The sequence below is a fragment of the Bacillus rossius genome, chromosome 1 (assembly GCF_032445375.1).
Source record: "Bacillus rossius redtenbacheri isolate Brsri chromosome 1, Brsri_v3, whole genome shotgun sequence".
Lineage (NCBI taxonomy): Eukaryota > Metazoa > Arthropoda > Insecta > Phasmatodea > Bacillidae > Bacillus > Bacillus rossius.
The window spans coordinates 31,273,666-31,291,922 of record NC_086330.1 but is presented as its reverse complement, the minus strand read 5'-3'; the positions used below and the strand labels follow the sequence as shown (position 1 = coordinate 31,291,922).

At 39.9% G+C, this 18,257-nt stretch overlaps 1 protein-coding gene across 13 annotated transcripts in view; it reads left to right on the top strand.

Moving 5' to 3' along the window:
• LOC134533857 (hepatocyte nuclear factor 4-gamma) overlaps positions 1-18,257 on the top strand; it is a 103,411-nt gene that overhangs the window by 78,691 nt on the left and 6,463 nt on the right. For 6 of the 13 annotated variants that reach the window (XM_063371576.1, XM_063371644.1, XM_063371559.1 and 3 more), the window contains exons 2-6: positions 7,574-7,763; positions 9,754-9,848; positions 12,040-12,173; positions 14,852-15,004; positions 16,176-16,299. In XM_063371576.1, the coding sequence (XP_063227646.1) occupies positions 7,574-7,763; positions 9,754-9,848; positions 12,040-12,173; positions 14,852-15,004; positions 16,176-16,299 (696 nt within the window). The remainder of the gene's footprint in view (positions 1-7,573; positions 7,764-9,753; positions 9,849-12,039; positions 12,174-14,851; positions 15,005-16,175; positions 16,300-18,257) is intronic. The other 7 variants (XM_063371586.1, XM_063371634.1, XM_063371672.1 and 4 more) reach the window with 3 other exon arrangements.

Sequence of the window (18,257 nt, the reverse complement as noted above, 5' to 3'; positions counted from 1 at the left end):
ACAGTAATCCAGGTGAAGATGCTGACTTCTACGATGATGGCGACAGTGACTCTGAAGCTGGTGACAAGACCAAACACTGTGATGAAGCACCAAAACTAATGAAAAAAAAAATACGTTACCCCTTTTATTTTTTAAAGCCATTATTTATATAACTTATAACAAATATTATATCATATAAAGTCGCTAAACACTGATGCGAACTGTGGGTATATTATTCTTTTTGAAAGCAAGGTTGTCCCTGAATTAACTGGTACCGCCTCTCCGAGGAAGGTTTTTTGTTGAGGGTTTGCGGAGAGAAGAGAAGTGGAGGGGAGCAAAAATAAAAAAAACTGCACGAAGAATTCATCAACGTAGGCCAGACCTATAAATCCATCTCTGTAAGAAATTCAGATAGCAACCGGATTGCGTAGTTGGATTCTCCACTGTAGGCCTAAGTCTGTCACCTGTGCTCTTCTTACAACTTCGCGCGCTTGGTTTTTGCATACCCCAACACAGCCTTTCGTTTCGAAGTTGTATCCTCGCTACCAGCCGGAAACTCATTTCACGTCGTTACGTAATGCACGGACCGTTGTTCGATAGTAATCGATACTAATATCATTAACAAAAGTGTGAGTTTGTTTATTTCCATCGGGTGAGCTCGTAAACTAATGGGTGGATTTCAAAAACTATTTTCACTGCTATAAAGCTACACTATTTCAAATGAACTTAAGCTATGTTTCATTAAATATATTTCAGTAAGATATAGCGATATTTGTATAGCTGAAACAGAAGAAAAACGGCAAAACTTACTTTCTTTCTTGACTTACAGGGATGAAACCCGTTATAGATACAACATTTCGCGCCGGCACTGCCGCGCGAGCAGTCACGTGGTGCACACGCGGGATTCGAAATGTAACAGACATCTTGTTATGTTCAAAATCTTTATTTATGTACCTACTCTTGTAGAGCGTGGTACCACAGTTGATAATCGATAAAAACACACTCCTTTAAAAAATGCTATAGTTCGTTTTATTGCTGGATTAAAGAGCTAAGAATGGAATAACATATAGGCAATATTACAGCAAATATATGCTGCCAAAGTGTTAGCTCTCAGCGAACAACATATCAAAACACGCCTCGTTGTGGCACAGCAACGATAATATTGTGAAGTAGTTTTTACTTCTTACATAAGAAACGAGATAAGCACCGGCACGAGCCTGTTATCAAGGTTGTCAAGTTTAGTAACTTATATTTTTGCACAGTAAACCTGCATCTTATTCCTAGAAATTCGTTTTTATTTGCAGTTGTTTTAAATTGATAGCTCGCTAAATTAGTTAAATACAGAAGTATGTGACAAAACAGTCAGAAACGAGCTAATTCATCAATTAAAAAAAGTATCTCATGATAGCGTGTTTTTTTTGATCACCAAGTGAAGGCATTGCGGTTTTTGTTTGAAGGAAATGGCTGAAACACGCTCATTAATATTTAACGTCTTGAAACCCCGCACTAGAGCATGACTGACTCGGCACAGGCAGGGAAGTAAACCTGGAAACCGTTATAACGTGGTATGTTATAAAAATGGTTACTCTGTCGCTTATTTCGATCGCGTAACGCTTTTTCCTTGAACTGTGGCGGTAGAACTTCTGGCGCGCCAGCATGTCAGGGTTTTACCAACGGCAGACGCGCCGGAAGCAGCCAAGCACGACTTCTGCACGTCCTGATACTCGGCGGGGCCGCAACGGGAAGCCTACAACTCACGAAGTTTCGGTTACCTGCAAGAATTTCCGAAGATTTCCGAAGTTTTGCGTTTTGGTATTAACGCCACTTCAGCCGCTAAATCAGAAGTTCAGCATGTTGTGACTGACCTAACCTAACCTAACCTAACCTAACCCTTAGATTTTTTTAAATTTCAATTTTTGAGATAAATCCGAAGTTTTATTTTTTTTTTCCTAGCCTAAATTAAATCTAAGTGTGTTGGGGAGGGTTCCGGGTTAGGGAGGGAGACTAAGTGCGTCTCAGGCCGAAGCCCATACGCTCTAATCATGCAGGGTATTAGCCATGCGGGAGGGGTGGCATGCATCATGTGCTAGGAGGGGATTGGCCAGCCATGGCAGCGATTGGCGCCATGGCTAACTCCCCTCACTGACTATACTAGACTAAAACTAGATAAGTTGGGCCCAGGTAAAACCTGCATAGACACAGGGAAAACCCTGGGCTCTGACATGCGGGATCCAAAATTTCATGCATTAATATCAAGCAGGAGGCTTACGGGAAAACAGAAGGATGGCTCTGGAAGAAGAGTTGGACAGAGTAGAAAAGAGTCTACCATGCGGGGGGGGGGGGGGGGGGGGGGGGGGGTTGGGGGCTTGGACAATCCGAAGTTGCACGAACGTGGTAGGGAACCGAAACTATGTGAGTTGTAGGCTACCGGGGCCGCAACACGGATTGTGCACTGGTGAGGGGGGGGGGGGGGGGGGGGGGGGTGGCGGAAGTTGACGTCGGCCCGTGAGCCGCTGCTGCGTCTCAACCGCCACGTCCTTTTCCGACCTCGCTGTCGATATGCGTCGAGTCTAAATTCACTCAACACACACCCGGCGCAGTGGTGACCCTAGGCCATTTTATTTTACGGAGGAATAATATTGTGAGGACTTTCCAGGAGGCATGGAGGGCAGGGAATGACCCTTAGACTTTCGCCCGGAAAATTAATTCTTTCAATAAACTTTTGAATCAAATATGGAACTTTAATTTCGACGATGGCTTTGGCTAATTTATTTCAAGAAAGTTTGATAGTCTTTATTGATGAATTATTCTCTCCAGTTAGCTTTATAAATCCTTGATATCTGTGAAATAGGTAGTTAAAATTGCATGCTAATAACAATTTCATCTTCTTTTCCCCCCCTTAATGTCGACATTTTTAACGGAACACTAGACTAAGAGGGAAAATAAAAATGAAATAGGCTACAGCGGGCACGCGACTTGGAAAATGGTTCTCGGTGCTTGTGCTTCCCCTTGCACTGCCGACCCGCAAGCGCGTACACGTGAAGCATGACGGCCTTCTCTTGATTCGCGTGCGCATCCATCTCGTTGGTGATTCCACGCCACGAGAACTGCGTGTTTATATCTAGTGCTTCACTGCTCGAGTTCCGAGATGTCTATTGTGTGGTGAGTTGTGCTTGTCTATAGTTGCGTAGGTACTATCCCCCCCCCCCTCTCTTACGTATACACCACGGATTTGTAAACACTCTGTATGCTTACACTACAGCTGAATGTAACGAACTTAGCACGGAATAATAAATAAGTCGCTCTCCAGCGTGTGAAGCCAAACAAACTGGACGATTGTCAGACAGCGACCGGACATTTTCTCTTTCTAATATGGCCGTCTAAAGATCCATTTTCTTGAAGACAAACATTATATATATATTTTTTCCAATATGGCGCAAAAGCTCCTGGTTTCACAAATCCGGCTGTGTGCTCCCCACGTGGACAATCCATGATTAAAAAAAAGTGAGCGAGTCTTTCAGTACTCACCAATGATATTGTTACGAAACGTGAGCAGGACCGCGGCGCGCGCGGGTTCGGAGCTGGCTGGCGGCCCCGCACGGCCACTGACGTCACGTGGCCGCCGCAACGTGAGACGTGCCGCGCGCGCCTGGTGGATTACAAGTGTTGCCGCTTCCCCTCCCTCCCTGCCCGCCGCGCCCCGCGCAACGCTCTGCTTCGGCGCCGTTAACCTGACACCTGGCAGCTGTGGGAATTCCGCCTGCGGTCACGCGAGCTCCCGACACCTTTCTCGATAAATCTGGCGTCGGGTCGGCGCGGGATGACGCGACTGGCCCCAGCCGCGCTTATCACTTCTAGAAGTGGCGCCTGGGCCTATATAAGCCCGGGACGCCAGCCTCCGGGGGAGTTTACCCGCGGCGGTAATGCCGCGGGAGCGGCGGAGTTCCGGGGCGATAGTCCAGGCGAGAGAGTCTGCGTGATAGTGTCGCGGGTGCGGCTGAGTTCCTCAGTTCTTCATTTCCGGGGCGATAGTCCAGGCGATAGTGCCGCGGGTGCGGCGAGAGTCCCGAGCGAAGCGTCTAGTGGATCCTCGGCGAAGGCCAGTTCGACGGCGGCGACGGAGTTCCGCGAGGGGTGCTGCGGCGAGAGTTGCGCCAGAGGTGCGGCCCCGCGATGTGTGCGGTGTGTAAAAACCGAGTGACTGGGGAATAAACTTTTTAAAGTGTAATTGATTATTTGTTAGTGATGTAAATATTGACAATCAATAAATCTGTGTAGTAAAATCTTTAATTGGGCTATCCATTTACGAACCCAGTAGTTTTCCCAAGATGGCGATGTATTGTTTTTAATAAATCGTAACAATATGTAACATTTAACCTCGGTAACGAGAAAATTAATGTGTTCTCATGTTGCAAATACACTTAAAATCCGAAAAGCGAATATTAAATTTAACGTAGAATTCTTTAAAATAATGCCGATCGTGGTAAATATATCTACGCAAATTGTGTTTTCAATTACATTTCTGCACGTGAATCACACGCAGCTTTCGCACCCGTCGCCGCTACGTCGACTATCGATACATTTGATTAGCAGACAAATTTTAAACTATATAATGAAATGGCTCCGACAAAAGCGTAAAACGCTTGAAAAAATACTAAATACATCCCGGGGTTTGGACCTGATTTTCGACAAGGAATTTTATTAAAATACTGCCCATCTTGATAAAATTCATTAAACAGTTAATGCTATGAAGTTTCCCTTTGGCTTTGTGAACTTTAGTTCGCGCCGCCCGCCACAGATGGCAGCACCGTGGTTTCACTTTTCCGTTCCGTGAGACTACCGCGTTCCGTTCCCGAAATCACTCCCACCAAATGCCGTACACCGAGAGCTAAGATGCTAACATGGCGGTAACCGTCGTGAAGCCGCTGAAACAAAGGAGTGCGGCCGTCCGTACTGCAACACGGCTGGCGCAGGACGTGACTGCAGCGCCGGCCCGTGTCGTGACCTCCCCCCTTCCCCCCCCCCGGACAGATTGCTTATCGGGGCCGCATGACCCGGACACAGCCCCAGCGCCGCCAGATAGCGCTGCCCCCTGCCCGGGGGATGTCTGCGCGTCTGCCGCGCAAGACGGCGGTCGGCGATGCCAACCCAAGTGGAATTCCCCCGCTCACACTTTGTTCAACGGAAATTATTTCTTCTTACGTTTCTTTACAAAAGTACTTATGTTTAGTTACATCAGTGACGTAGCCAGGGGGAGGTCCTGGGGGTCGGACCCCTCCTTTCCGGAATTAAAAAGGAAAAAAAAAAAAAATGAAGCTGTGTAGGGTCACAAAGATATTTTGGAAATATTTTTGTAATGCTTAGTGGGCAACATTAGTGTATTTCCTTAATATTACAGCCCTCATACACAGAAACAGCAGGAATTGTGTTTCCAAGTACAGTCGATATTTTAAGTATGTCTTTCATAAAAACTTGACATGTGTGTTTGATGTATTTAATAACACACACACACACACACACACACACACACACACACACACACACACACACACACACACACACACACACACACACACACACACACACACACACATATATATATATATATATATATATATATATATATATATATATATGACTTCTCTCAAAACTTGATTTTAAGAACAAACTGTTATAACGATTAAATAAAAATAAACTAAACATTAAATGTCCAGTCTTCTTTTCTCGATGAAAATCATTACTAAAAAATTCTATATGTAAATGTTGGAGTACTAAAAGTCTACTATTCCCTGAGATTTTAGTGTGAGAATCAATTTTTTTTTAATTTTTTTTTCCATTATAAGGTATGCTTACTTGTAAAAAATGATATAATGGTTTATACTTGACACCCTCTTTCACAGAATCATGGCTAGGGCCCTGGTTACATGCACTGTAAAGGAAATTTTTCTTTACTCGAATTATTTATTAAGTTTGTGGCAGATTTAATATTTATTCACAGTTTGTTCGATTGCTAATTTGATATAGCTATCACTTAAAATATTTTTTTTTAGCTTCAAATGAGAATTTTTTTATTAATATATAGACAGAAAAACAATTTTTCAGCACTGTAGACGTTTTAGTGGAGGTTAGTAGGATTTTGTAAACACAATTAGTGGATTTTACAATTTACGACTTTGCAACACTGATGGCAGCACATTCTCTGTGTCATGTCAGCAAGTGATAGCGGCCGTCACTCATTAGAGCTCGTCAAGGATTTGCAAATTTTGTCTTTACATTTAATGCAGTTGAATCATTTCAATTGCATAATCCAATTCTGATATCAATCCCAACTATAACTCATCTGATTCGATGCACCAGTCAAAATAACATTCTGCCATCATGGAATTTAGAAAATTAAATTGCCATCTGTTTATGATCGCATACAAAAGAATGGAGACATATGAATTGAGTCAATTGATACATCAAAATACATTGATTCTGTTACTTAAACTAATCTGAACAACTAAATTGATTGAGCAACTAATTACATTGGAAATGGACATCTCTAGCTCGAGCCTGCACCTTCATTTGCGATTGTTTGGGGGGGAGGGGGGGGGAAGGGAAGAAACAACCACAAGTTGAAATTTAATGAAATCATACTCAGTTCTTGGTATACTCATACTGCAGTTATATTACAAGTTAAAAAACATTGTTTCTGTGTCTGAACGCTTTATCAAGAAGTAAATTATTGATTTGGTGGCTACCTAAAATGATTGTTTTTTGTTTATATTAAATTAGAATACATCTTGGCGCAGCTATTTCATAGTTTCACGTGAAACAACAAGTGCCTACAAGCTGGAGTTAGTTGCAGAGGAAGGATAAACTCTGAACTGAAATATTTCAGGCAGGAACCAATTATTGCAGAGAATTTTCGTTGTGATGAGAAGACGGGCCAGGAACAACACACTAATCTGAATCTGCATTTGTATCAACAAATCATTCTTTGTTCAATTTGCGTATAAAGAAACCTGTATTTGTAATTTTTTCAGTTTTTTTTTTTGTTTTAATGTAATCAGCTTGTGGTATGAATAATGCTGATTTAAATTTAAAATAAAATGTCACATTAACTTTACAACAGAGATCAGGGAAAAAATCTTATCAACTACAGAGCAAGTGGCACTACGTTAGGCAGTGAACTCTCATTCAGTCCCAAAATCACTTGCGGCAAATGCCGAGATGATATATAGTTTCTTACAACAGCACATGGTCAATTTCTTCCCCCCCCCCCTTTTTTTTTAGTATAGTGTTTGTTTTGTCTCTAATGAACACGTCTTTGATGCAACGGAAAAAAAAAATAATGGGTACGTGGCCGTCACCCTCGTTACAAGTGGAACATAGAGGTTTTTCGAATGTTCAAGAATATGAATAAACTATTACGCATGTTGGTAAGCATACAAGTATGTCATTGCAGAAGTATACAAGTGCGCATCTATGCAAAAATGCCCAAGAGCATCCAAATCCTGATCGCCACACTTTCGTTACGCTCTGATATACCCCACGGGCTGTGAAATTGTTTTCTCGGAAAACGGGTGCGAACTGAGGAGTGCTGTTCCAGATGGCGAGCTGCAGATGCCGAACAGCTCGCTGCAGGCGAGCCTCCAGTCCGGGCCGGGCGCCGTGCTGTCCCAGCTGTGCGCCATCTGCGGGGACCGCGCCACGGGCAAGCACTACGGCGCCCTGTCCTGCGACGGCTGCAAGGGCTTCTTCCGCCGGTCCGTGCGCAAGTGCCACTCCTACACCTGCAGGTGCGACAGCCGTCCGCCCGTCCGCCCGTCCCGAGTGCCCGCTTCACCGTCCACGCGGGTCTTTCAGCGGAGGTGGATCCTGAGGAGGGGACGAAGGAGGAACAGGGACGCCTGCCCCCCCCCCCCCCCCCCCCCAGAACGATTAAAGACACAACGGATAAAAAATGCTTCTGAAGTATTTTCGGTCATTTTTACATTCCATACTTATTATTAAAAAAATTAGAATAGATCTAATATCTTCACTGCCCGCCATGAAGGGCGCAAGTCAACTTGGTTTCCGTAAGATTTGTGCCCTTATTACGGGCACTAAGAGACATACCGACTCGGATATTGGTATCAAGATATTAAGTCTCGTTCCCCCTTCCGATGCCCCTCCCAGAAGCCAATCCTGTATCTGCCGCTATATTTTTGCAATGCCAGTGGATTATCAACTACATATATGGGTTGCATATAACTTTATATTCTTAAATTTTGTGCCAAATATATTTTAAAAGTTAACAGATAAGTAACAAATGTCAGGCAAATATTCACAATAAAAAAAATTCTTGCCTGACTTACTGCAACATGATCACTCAACATTAGTTCATTTTGTGTTTTTTTTTTTTTTTTCACATTTGGGTAATGCATACCACATTTCTTTTAAAGTCACGTATTTGAAATATTTTTTCAATAAATATTTCAATAAGATGATGACGAAAACAATGTCTGGTGAAGCCAAGCCTTAAGAAGCATTTTTCACAGCTCAGTGCATTGTTGTCATATAGACAGTTCACTCTGTGCTTACTCATAACGCAAAATGCCAGACCAGTAGCGTATTTAGAACCAACTCAAGAGAAAGGCAACTAAATTTGTACAGCGGCTATTTACTTTTTAATTTTTATTGATCTATTAAAAATAATAATTCACAATTCTGTACTAGGATGCTGGGGGGGGGGGGGGGGGGGGGGATAAAATTCCTGGGATATCAGCTCCAGGGGGCCCCAGTTGAGTTTCAAGATTGTTAGTAGAATTCATTGGAAATCTTAAAAATTATTTAGACACTAGCAGATAAAATTTATATTTTATTTTTCAAAAATTGTTGATTTTGAAAAGATGTACATTAAATAATGGGGTAGGGGTCCTGAAAAAGTTATTCGACCCCGGGCTCTTAAGTTTCTCTCGACGACCCTGAAATTTCTCATTGTTTGCAGATTATTAGGCTATTGTTAGTTCTTTACACAACATTTTAAATCTTGAAGAAAATAAAACTGTTGTAATACAGCTTTTTTTACTTGAATTGATTTGATGTGGTCAACATGAATTTAATATTTTATATGGGACACATGCCCTTAAATACACCATTATCCCAGAGCAATAGCAGGAGGGGAAGAGGATATTCTTTTTGAACCTGCTTTTCAGTGCACAGGGGCAGATCCAGAATGGAGAGGGGGTGCACTGGGGCACATGTTCCCCCCTCTCCGTGCACTGGATAATATGACTTCTGAAGTAATAAACAGGTATTATACTAAGTACAGACTACTGGTGGATCCCCGGATGGATCTAAATGAGCAGAGTACTTAACATTATGCATAATTCAAAGAGGAGTAGGGGGTTGGCTATGCCTCCGCACAGTCCTAACTTCTATTGAGATAAAAAATACAGTTCCCAGCTGCTTGTTTATCTTCCAAATTCCCATGGCAAATATATCACATCTTTGGTGTATGCTGCACCAGCCACTAAAAGAAATTTAAAAAATGATCTACGGTCATTCATCTGTGCTTAAAGTAATCCATACACACCTGTGTCAATATTTTCTCTTGAAATCACAAAATAAATCACTGGTACAACAGCCAAACTATTCAACAAGTTGCCACAGTTCCTGTAGCTAATAAGATGTTTTATCTATATATCTTGACAAGGTCTATTATTTATGGGGAAAAGTGTAAAAAAAAAAAAAATCCCACATGGAAAAATAATTTCAGATAATACTAATGTTGGTGTGTGTGTATAGGTTTCACAGAAGCTGTACCATAGACAAGGACAAAAGGAACCAGTGCAGATATTGCAGACTTCGGAAATGTTTCAAGGCAGGCATGAGAAAGGAAGGTAGGTCACATTCTACGCGAGTTATACTGCACCACTAATACAACTATTTGTAAACACCAGAATAACTATGTGTTACAGATAAATCTCATTGCAACATAACTGAAGAAAACCAAAGTTTTGGTACTTAATAATGAACTTCATACTGAGCTGTTAACAAATGTAAAACATCTTGTAGGGACCTGAAACTATGATGTCGAAAGTGAAATATCCTTAAATAATAAAGCCATCAGCCTTGGAAGTAAAGTGAGTTAAAGCTGATCTGAATACTGTTAATTTTCTGCTAAGTATTTTCTTATAATCAAGCAGGTGTATGTATTGAACTACTGAACTAAAACGTTACAATATGTTATCAGTTGGAATAGGTGTAAGGCAAGGTATGCTTATTTTGAATTTTGAGCAGTTTTCGACTGTCAAGTAAATTTGAAAATGTACTGATTACTTAGAATGCACTATGGCTCTGCCTAACTGCAAGGTACATAAATGACAGTACCACTTATTCAGGCATATTGAGAATGTGGCCGGTAACATAGCCTAAACAGAGATTGCACAGCCAGTGGCGTTGCAATGGAAAGAGAAGGGAATACAGAGGTACAATATATACCTCTCCTCCACCAATAGGTACCCATCCAGAAAACAAACTTTTTACATTTAAAGCATACAATGTAACTCCACATGAGGTACTATACAAATGTCCCATAACTCAACGTAAAGCTAAGAAGAGTTGATGGCCAGTTAGTTAATCACGGTTCTGAATAACCAAAATTACATAAGTGTCATAGTATTTGAGTTACAGGCATTTTTTTTCCCAAAAGTTTTTAAATCCCCAACATGCATCAAATTATTTGATACAGTGACTAAACATTTTTGCAACACAATCATAAATTACTATTGATAAAAATTTCAAATTAAAATCAAACATGCTATAAATTTTGGGAAAAAAAAAATTGTTTTCACAATTTAGTGGCAACAATTTTTAATTGGGATTACTCTTACTATTCACTCTGAAAAAAATAATAATTTTCTTACTTTGCAAATTATTTGCTTTACTTATCCATCTTTTTAAATAACTTGCTCAGTTAGCGAAGTAATTATCTTTACAGTATGACAAATCAAATTTACCCAATTAAAAGTATTTTCCTGCATAAGTCTTCCAAGTAATTTTTTCACTAAAAGTATAGCATGTTTGATTTTATTTTTAATTGTTATCAGTAGGTACGTAGTAGGGTTGTTTATGATTGCGTAGCTAAGATATTTAGTCACAGTATCTAATACTTGATTCTCGAATTTTCTTTACCAAGCCAAAAATATTTCTTCAAATTCGTTGGGCTATAGGCTTCTATTTTATTTGTCTTTCAAGACACACTGCCACATTCATGCAAAATTGTCTTACGACTTGTGATGTTTAGTGTGCAATTACCTACATTCAATTTCTCCACAACGTAAACATGTATTTTTGGGGATTTCTACCAACAGATTAAATTAAACTCTATCAGCAATAGAAAATGCATTTTTTTTTGCTTTTGCGGAATAGTTGGCAAACTGAAAACACACCAGAATGACACGGAAAAGAAGGATTTTTTTTCCTCCCAAGACAAGGGTGCTAAAAGACACGTAACATTTTGTACCTTTGATTTATTGAATACACAGCATTGGCCAGCACTTAACGTGCAGTGCTAGAACTCTGACACACTTACATTTTGTTTTTGCATACTATCCCATTTGAACAATCTACATCTAAATGATTGTAAACAAAAACATAAGTATATTGTAAAGTAAAAAAGTTTAACATGTTAAACTTCACAGACTGGATGAGTGTTGGAATAGTTATGTTAGGTATTTAAAAACCTTTTTTTTTGTTCACATTTGTTGAATTTAAAAAAAGGAAATTTATAAGCAGGGAATGAACCATTCATGAAATGTTGTAAATAGGAAATAAATACATTATTTTCTTATGGGGGAAATGATGGGACTTGAAAAATATGATGTTAAAAGCAGAATCATCATAACATGGTTCTACTGTACTGACTTGCGTGCACGGGGCGTGTGTGCTCGCAGCCATGCAGAACGAGAGGGACAGGATCAGCTCCCGCTACATTGTTCTCATGGGGGAAATGTTGGGACTTGAAAAATAAGATGTTAAAAGCAGGAACATCATAACATGGTTCTACTGTGCTGACTTACGTGCTCGCAGCCGTGCAGAACGAGAGGGACAGGATCAGCTCCCGCCGGCCCAGCTACGACGACCAGGCCCCGGGAAACGGCCTGTCCGTGATGTCTCTGCTCAACGCAGAGATGCTGGCTCGACAGGTCTGTGCCGCACTTGAGGTAAACTTAACAGCGGAATCAGGGCATTGTGCACGTGCCGTTCTGCGGACGAGCGGGCATCGTTAACGCAAACCACTGAAAATAAAAATAAAAATATCATTTAATGCTCGGTGTTTCATGCGACGTAGTTCATTTAATTTTCTTGTGTCATTACTATCATCAGAGGGCTAATTTTGAAAAATTTAACTCTCTCTAATTAATGGTTTTGGTCACAAAATTTGATAACAGATACATCCTGAACATTAATTGCCAGCTTCAAAATGTCAGGCAAGTGACAATAACTATGAACACTTGCATGGATGTTTACCACTGTCGGATAACTTAGCAAATATGTTGAGTCAAAAAATAAAATGCAAACAGCTATCTTACAGGAACAGCACGTAATTATTAGTAATAAAATATCCAACATGGTGTGTAAACATTTTGGACCTAAAGAAACAAAAAAAAAAAAATTGATATTGTGGCTCTTGCGCAAACAGTAATTTAAAAAGTGTCCTGTACATAGTAATAATTTTTATTAAATTAAATAACAAGATCTTAGTATTTAAAAAGGCAAAAAATTTTGGCAGTGATTTACAGATGTGATGGAACACTAATTCAATGCTGAAAACTGCATCATAGAACAACACACATGACATGATGTGGCACTTAGATCAGCTGTCAGCTTCGATGCTTATAATGTTATAACTTAGGCATGCAGAATAGCTGCCTCGCACATCTGCAGTCCATTCATTTGTGGGATCTCTCCAGTATTTCTGCGAGCGAAGTTGCAGGAGAAGGCAGACCAAATTCGTCTGTAATCACAAAACATAACTCTCCAAGGGCTTGTTGCCAAAAAACCTCTACTCAGGGCCAGGGGCGGCTCCACTCCAGGGCAGGACATACCAGGCAATCACCAAGGGCCTTGCCCCAGCCCTTTTATTACAGACGCACCAACAAAGTGTAAAATGCTTGTACAAAATTGCATAATTATTCTCATTATATCATGTAATCATAATTTATTTGGATTTTAATGATGTCAAATTTATCGTTATCATTGTTAATTTTTGTGCTGTTAAGATATAAATAATCTAGCAAATTCCCTGCATGCGTTGCAATGCCTCAAATCAATTTTTTTTTTGTAATTTCGTCTGAAGAAGGTACACATATACAGAGCATCTCTATCCATCTATCGATGAATATCTCTCTCTCTATCTATCTCTCTCTCCTCATATACTTATATCTATATATATCTATATGTCACACTATAGCAATGATAATATTAAAAATCTATGTTTTTACCTATCTATATTTTTATCGATCTTTTTACCTGCCACAGGTGAGACATATGTATATAAAATTATGCACATATTAAATTGCAAAATATGTCAATATTTCAAAGTAATCAGTGAAGAACTTCAGGAGATTTACTTTTTTTTATTTATATAGAAGATTAGCAAAACCATCGTCGAAATTCAAGTTCCTGGTTGGTTCAAAAATGTTGATTTATAGAGTTTTATTTTTCAAATGTTTTCCGCAGTCATTTTCACTGGGAGCTATTTATTATAAACCAGAAGGGCCCCACCCCCTTCTGAAAATCCACTCTTCAGAATATTAGGGCCCCACACAAGTAAATGGCCTAAGGCCCCGCAAAGTCCCGGGCCACCACTGCTCAGGGTCATCGAGAGAAACTTAAGGCCGGGGTTCGTATCATTTTGTTGGGCCCGCTCGCCATCAATTAAAAAAAATGATCGAAAGACTGCATTCATGTGCATCACCATAACTGCGGATGAGATCTGTGCTATTGCGTAGCTTCTAAAGTTTCCTTTGATTTATGTTTGCAATAGACTAATTTCATCCTTCTATCAAGGTAAACCTATGTATGGAAAAAAAAATGTCGAAACGCAACCTGCCCTGTTCACCAGGCACAAGGAATTTTGCCCTGTTCACCAGGCACAAGGAATTTTGCCCCGTCCCCTCTCTAGCTCGTCCCAGCTTGTGTTGTGATCAATAAATGATCGAGTGAAACACTAATCAGCATTCTCAATAAAGTTGAGGACATAGACTTTCTACGAAAGCTGTTGTGTTGTACACAGCCTACCTCAACCTTTGACTTCTATCTGGCAGAAGAGTTGACAAGCTGGCTGTGTATTATGGGCTTGACAAGTTAATTTTGCTCTCTCAGACATAAATTCCAAAACTCATACCAGTAAAAAAAATTATTTTGGCCTTCACGATTTTTATAACTACACAAGTGCTTGCTTTATACTTAAAGTAAAATAAAAATTTCATAAAAATTCACACACATTTTTTTGTCAAGAGTCCAGAAAAGATGAAGCAAAATGTTTGAAAGTGAAATTGTACAAGAATTAAATAAAATTATATGGTGGTGTGAACTACAGAAAAATTAAATAAAGGAGAGTTAAGATGTATGAGAAAAATAAAGTTAAAGTGAATAAAAGCTTTAGACAAAAACCACAAAGTTAAATTAAATTTCATACAGTTTAGAGACAAAAGCAACGCTGGTGTAGTAATTTTCGGCATTCAGAAACTCTGTGTCAAGTTATGCAATGTTGGGGTCATGTAGAGATTGTCATTTAATTCTGTGATCATTGATCAAGTCATCACAATATATATTTTTTCTCTTGTCATATGTTTATGTTAATATTTAACATTATATTCATTAATTTTCTTTGCAGCAGATGAACTTACCTGAAGCTGACTACGACCTGTCAAACAAGCAAATAGCGAACATCAATGACGTGTGCGAATCGATGAAACAGCAGCTTCTTATTCTGGTTGAATGGGCAAAATACATCCCTGCGTTTACAGAGCTGTCCTTGGACGACCAGGTATATAAATTGGTGTTCAGTATGCAGTTGTATAATGTTGATTAGCAATATATATGTAGCTACCCCACTTGAAAACAGCACTGGAACACATCAGCAGAAGCATCCAGATATTTTAACGTATGTCATTACTATCATCAGGGCCACAGTGGTTGGATCATTTACTTCCCACCTGAAATGGAAACAAATTAGGGTGGAAAACAGTTAAGAGTGAAAAACAGTCTTGGCCCTGGCCATAATGTACTGACATTAAAAATCCCTGTCTTTTTTAAAACAGCCTCGACTTTTCTTTATTCATAAGGATCAATGGACAACCACAGGATTAAACTGCAGCTAGCTAGTATCAAGTAAACAGCATATTGGCGAAAATAATGAGGTCGATCTCTCGTGGAAATCAGTCTTGGCTATGCTATTAAAGCACACTGGCAGCAGCCTACCTGATGTAACCAGCAAAGGTAATTCAAAAACAAGTAGGAATTTTGAAATGCTGTTTTCAGAGTAAATACAGGAATGTTTGTGTTCAAAAACATATCATTTGGAATTTGATAATTTTTTTTTATGGAAAAGCGGCGACCCTTACAATTTACCGGCTTAGTGCTGGATTACAAAATATACTGAACTATAGAATGCCAGACTAAGAGTCCTGCCTGTTTGGACACATATATGGTGTGTAGAGCTTCAGAAAACAAGCATTTCTAACTACTGGGAACAATAAAAATAAATCTGCAAGTAATTGTGTTTGAAAAATGTACCAATGCTGTAATGTAAAAATGAGTTACTATCAATTAAAAAATTGAACATAGTTAAAAAAAAATATTTATTACATCAGTTTGGTACAACCTTCATGCTAAATGTGTTACATTCCTCAAGTTAAAAAAAAGTTTTTGTGATTTGAGTTAAATATTTTATTAAAAATTAAGATTATATTGTGATTTCAGTTGTATTATGTTGCTTTATGGTATACTAACTTGTTTTTCAATGTCATATGGTGTACGTATTGACATGCTTCGTGGCGTTATTTCCGCTTTATCGCAATTCACCCTATAATCTCTTGACCCCAGTAATGCAGCTTCGGCGAGAACAATATTCCCAGTTTGGATTCGACTTTGCGTAAAAAAAAGAAAGCCAGTGTTGGCGGCCGTCAGTGCACGCGGTGCGGCCCTGCTGTTGCCAGGTGGCGCTGCTGCGGGCCCACGCGGGGGAACACCTGCTCTTGGGGCTGGCGCGCCGCTCCATGCACCTCAAGGACGTTCTGCTGCTGGGCAACAGCTGCATCATCCCTCGGCAGACCAGCCCGAGTGAGTTTCCCCTCCAGCGCCCTGGCACTCCCACCCCGCCCCTCACCTTATACACTACAGTGGAGCACCCCTCAACCGTAATTCCCACAAACGGAACTCCCGATATCATTAACCAATTTTCCAAAAAAAAATTAAAACATTACAAAACGTCTCCAAAACATTTCCGCACTGGAACGAGGCGTTTTTTTTTCGCTTTCGCCTGACTGTACGTGTCTTGTAGGCGCTTGCACGCGCGCACGTCTGTCAGAGAGCTAATCATAGCCAGCCTTTCCCGCGCATTGCGTGAATACACCGCTGGTTTTCGCGTCGGACGTGAACTACTATAAAGTTGTTTTATGCTGTAAGTAGTTTTATTGTTTCGCCACGTCAAGTGAACGGAAAATTCCGGCTGGCCCGAGAGTATGTACACCGACTCCCACTGTACACGCTGACACACGTGATAGCGAGTAACATTTACTTCCAACATGTGATGCTTTCAGTTTGTAGACAATGATTTAGTGTGATTTACCTCCTGGACCTACACTTAGTTGAACAACTACACGCTCTGCCTGTAAATGCATCACTTACGTCACTTTGGTCTCAGGCTTCCCGAACTTCTGCACAGGCGTGGCAGCTGAGAGATGCTCAAATAAATATGTACAGGGATGAAAAGGGAGTCCCTGCGAGCATGCTCGCCCTTGAAGGTTCCGAAAATAAAAGCCAAGTAATGCACCTCAGGTATGGGAACCACCTGGACCTTGGGACAGTCTGTTAAGACGGTCATTCCTCGTCGTGCACGGCTGGGCCATCCCTCGGATCGACACGGGGAGCGGTCGCAAAAGCTACTGAAGTTAGTAGCACTCCCCCGTGTCATGCGTGTGCTGGCTCCTTAAAATTGTCTACTGGCAGTAATATGCAAATCATGCGAAGGGCATCATAACAGGAGCTTTGGAAATGCACCAAAAATTTGCAAAAAGTATATCATGAGAGCAGAGCACAGGTATGGCAGATGAGAGATGCAGGATGAAGGAGAGGGTGCAAATGGAGTTTGTCATTGCATTCTATCTGCTTCTTTTCACTGAGGCGTCTGGGGAAGGCACCCCCCCCCCCCCCCTCCCAGCGACTACCGTATATCACCTTATTCTTTGCTTTCTGAACAGTCACCACTTATGAACTACATACAGTCACAAAACACGACTGCAGTTTGGTGCTTCAAAAGAGACCGTAAATCACTCTACTTATGAAAGTGACACCAGAAAGGTTCTAGTTTATATGGAATAAATTTAATAATTTAAATAATTTTCAAGTGCTATGTACTTGAATTGTGATTTTTAATCCATACATTTGTTTTCATAACTCACAATCAAAAATGGGTTCATATTATATTCAGAGTCCCATTATTTTCTGTGGTAAATGTGGTACTATAAAATATAATATCGCTGCTGACAAAATAGAAGTAAAATAGATAAACTTTACAAGCAGTTAGATTATTCTTACTTTTGTAGAAAAATTAAAAAAATGAACTAACTTGAACAACAAATAAATTCAGTACCACTGGAGAAGGTCTGATGTTATTAATCCAATGGTTTTGTGGTCATTATTGTGTTCATAAATGCTTTCAACACATTATGATTTCAGAAAAAGGTAATACATTAATAATGAGAATATGATGTTATTAGATTTAATTGATTATTGACAGTACCAAAAAATAAAATTGGACTGGGATTTTATTTACTTATACTAATAGTTATTCAAATAAACTGTATTGTTTGTGAAAATGCTGGTATAAATCATAGAATGAAGTCACCAAGTAAACACATGCATAACAATTCAACAAGTTATGAAAAAAAAAAAAATTACAAAGAAAAAAATTGGAATTTAGATTAAGTTACCATTAACATTTTGAAGTAGTGTAGTAGAAATTAGGCTTATAGTTCTGAAAATAAATTTTATTAAAAATGCATTGTTTCTCTAAGCTG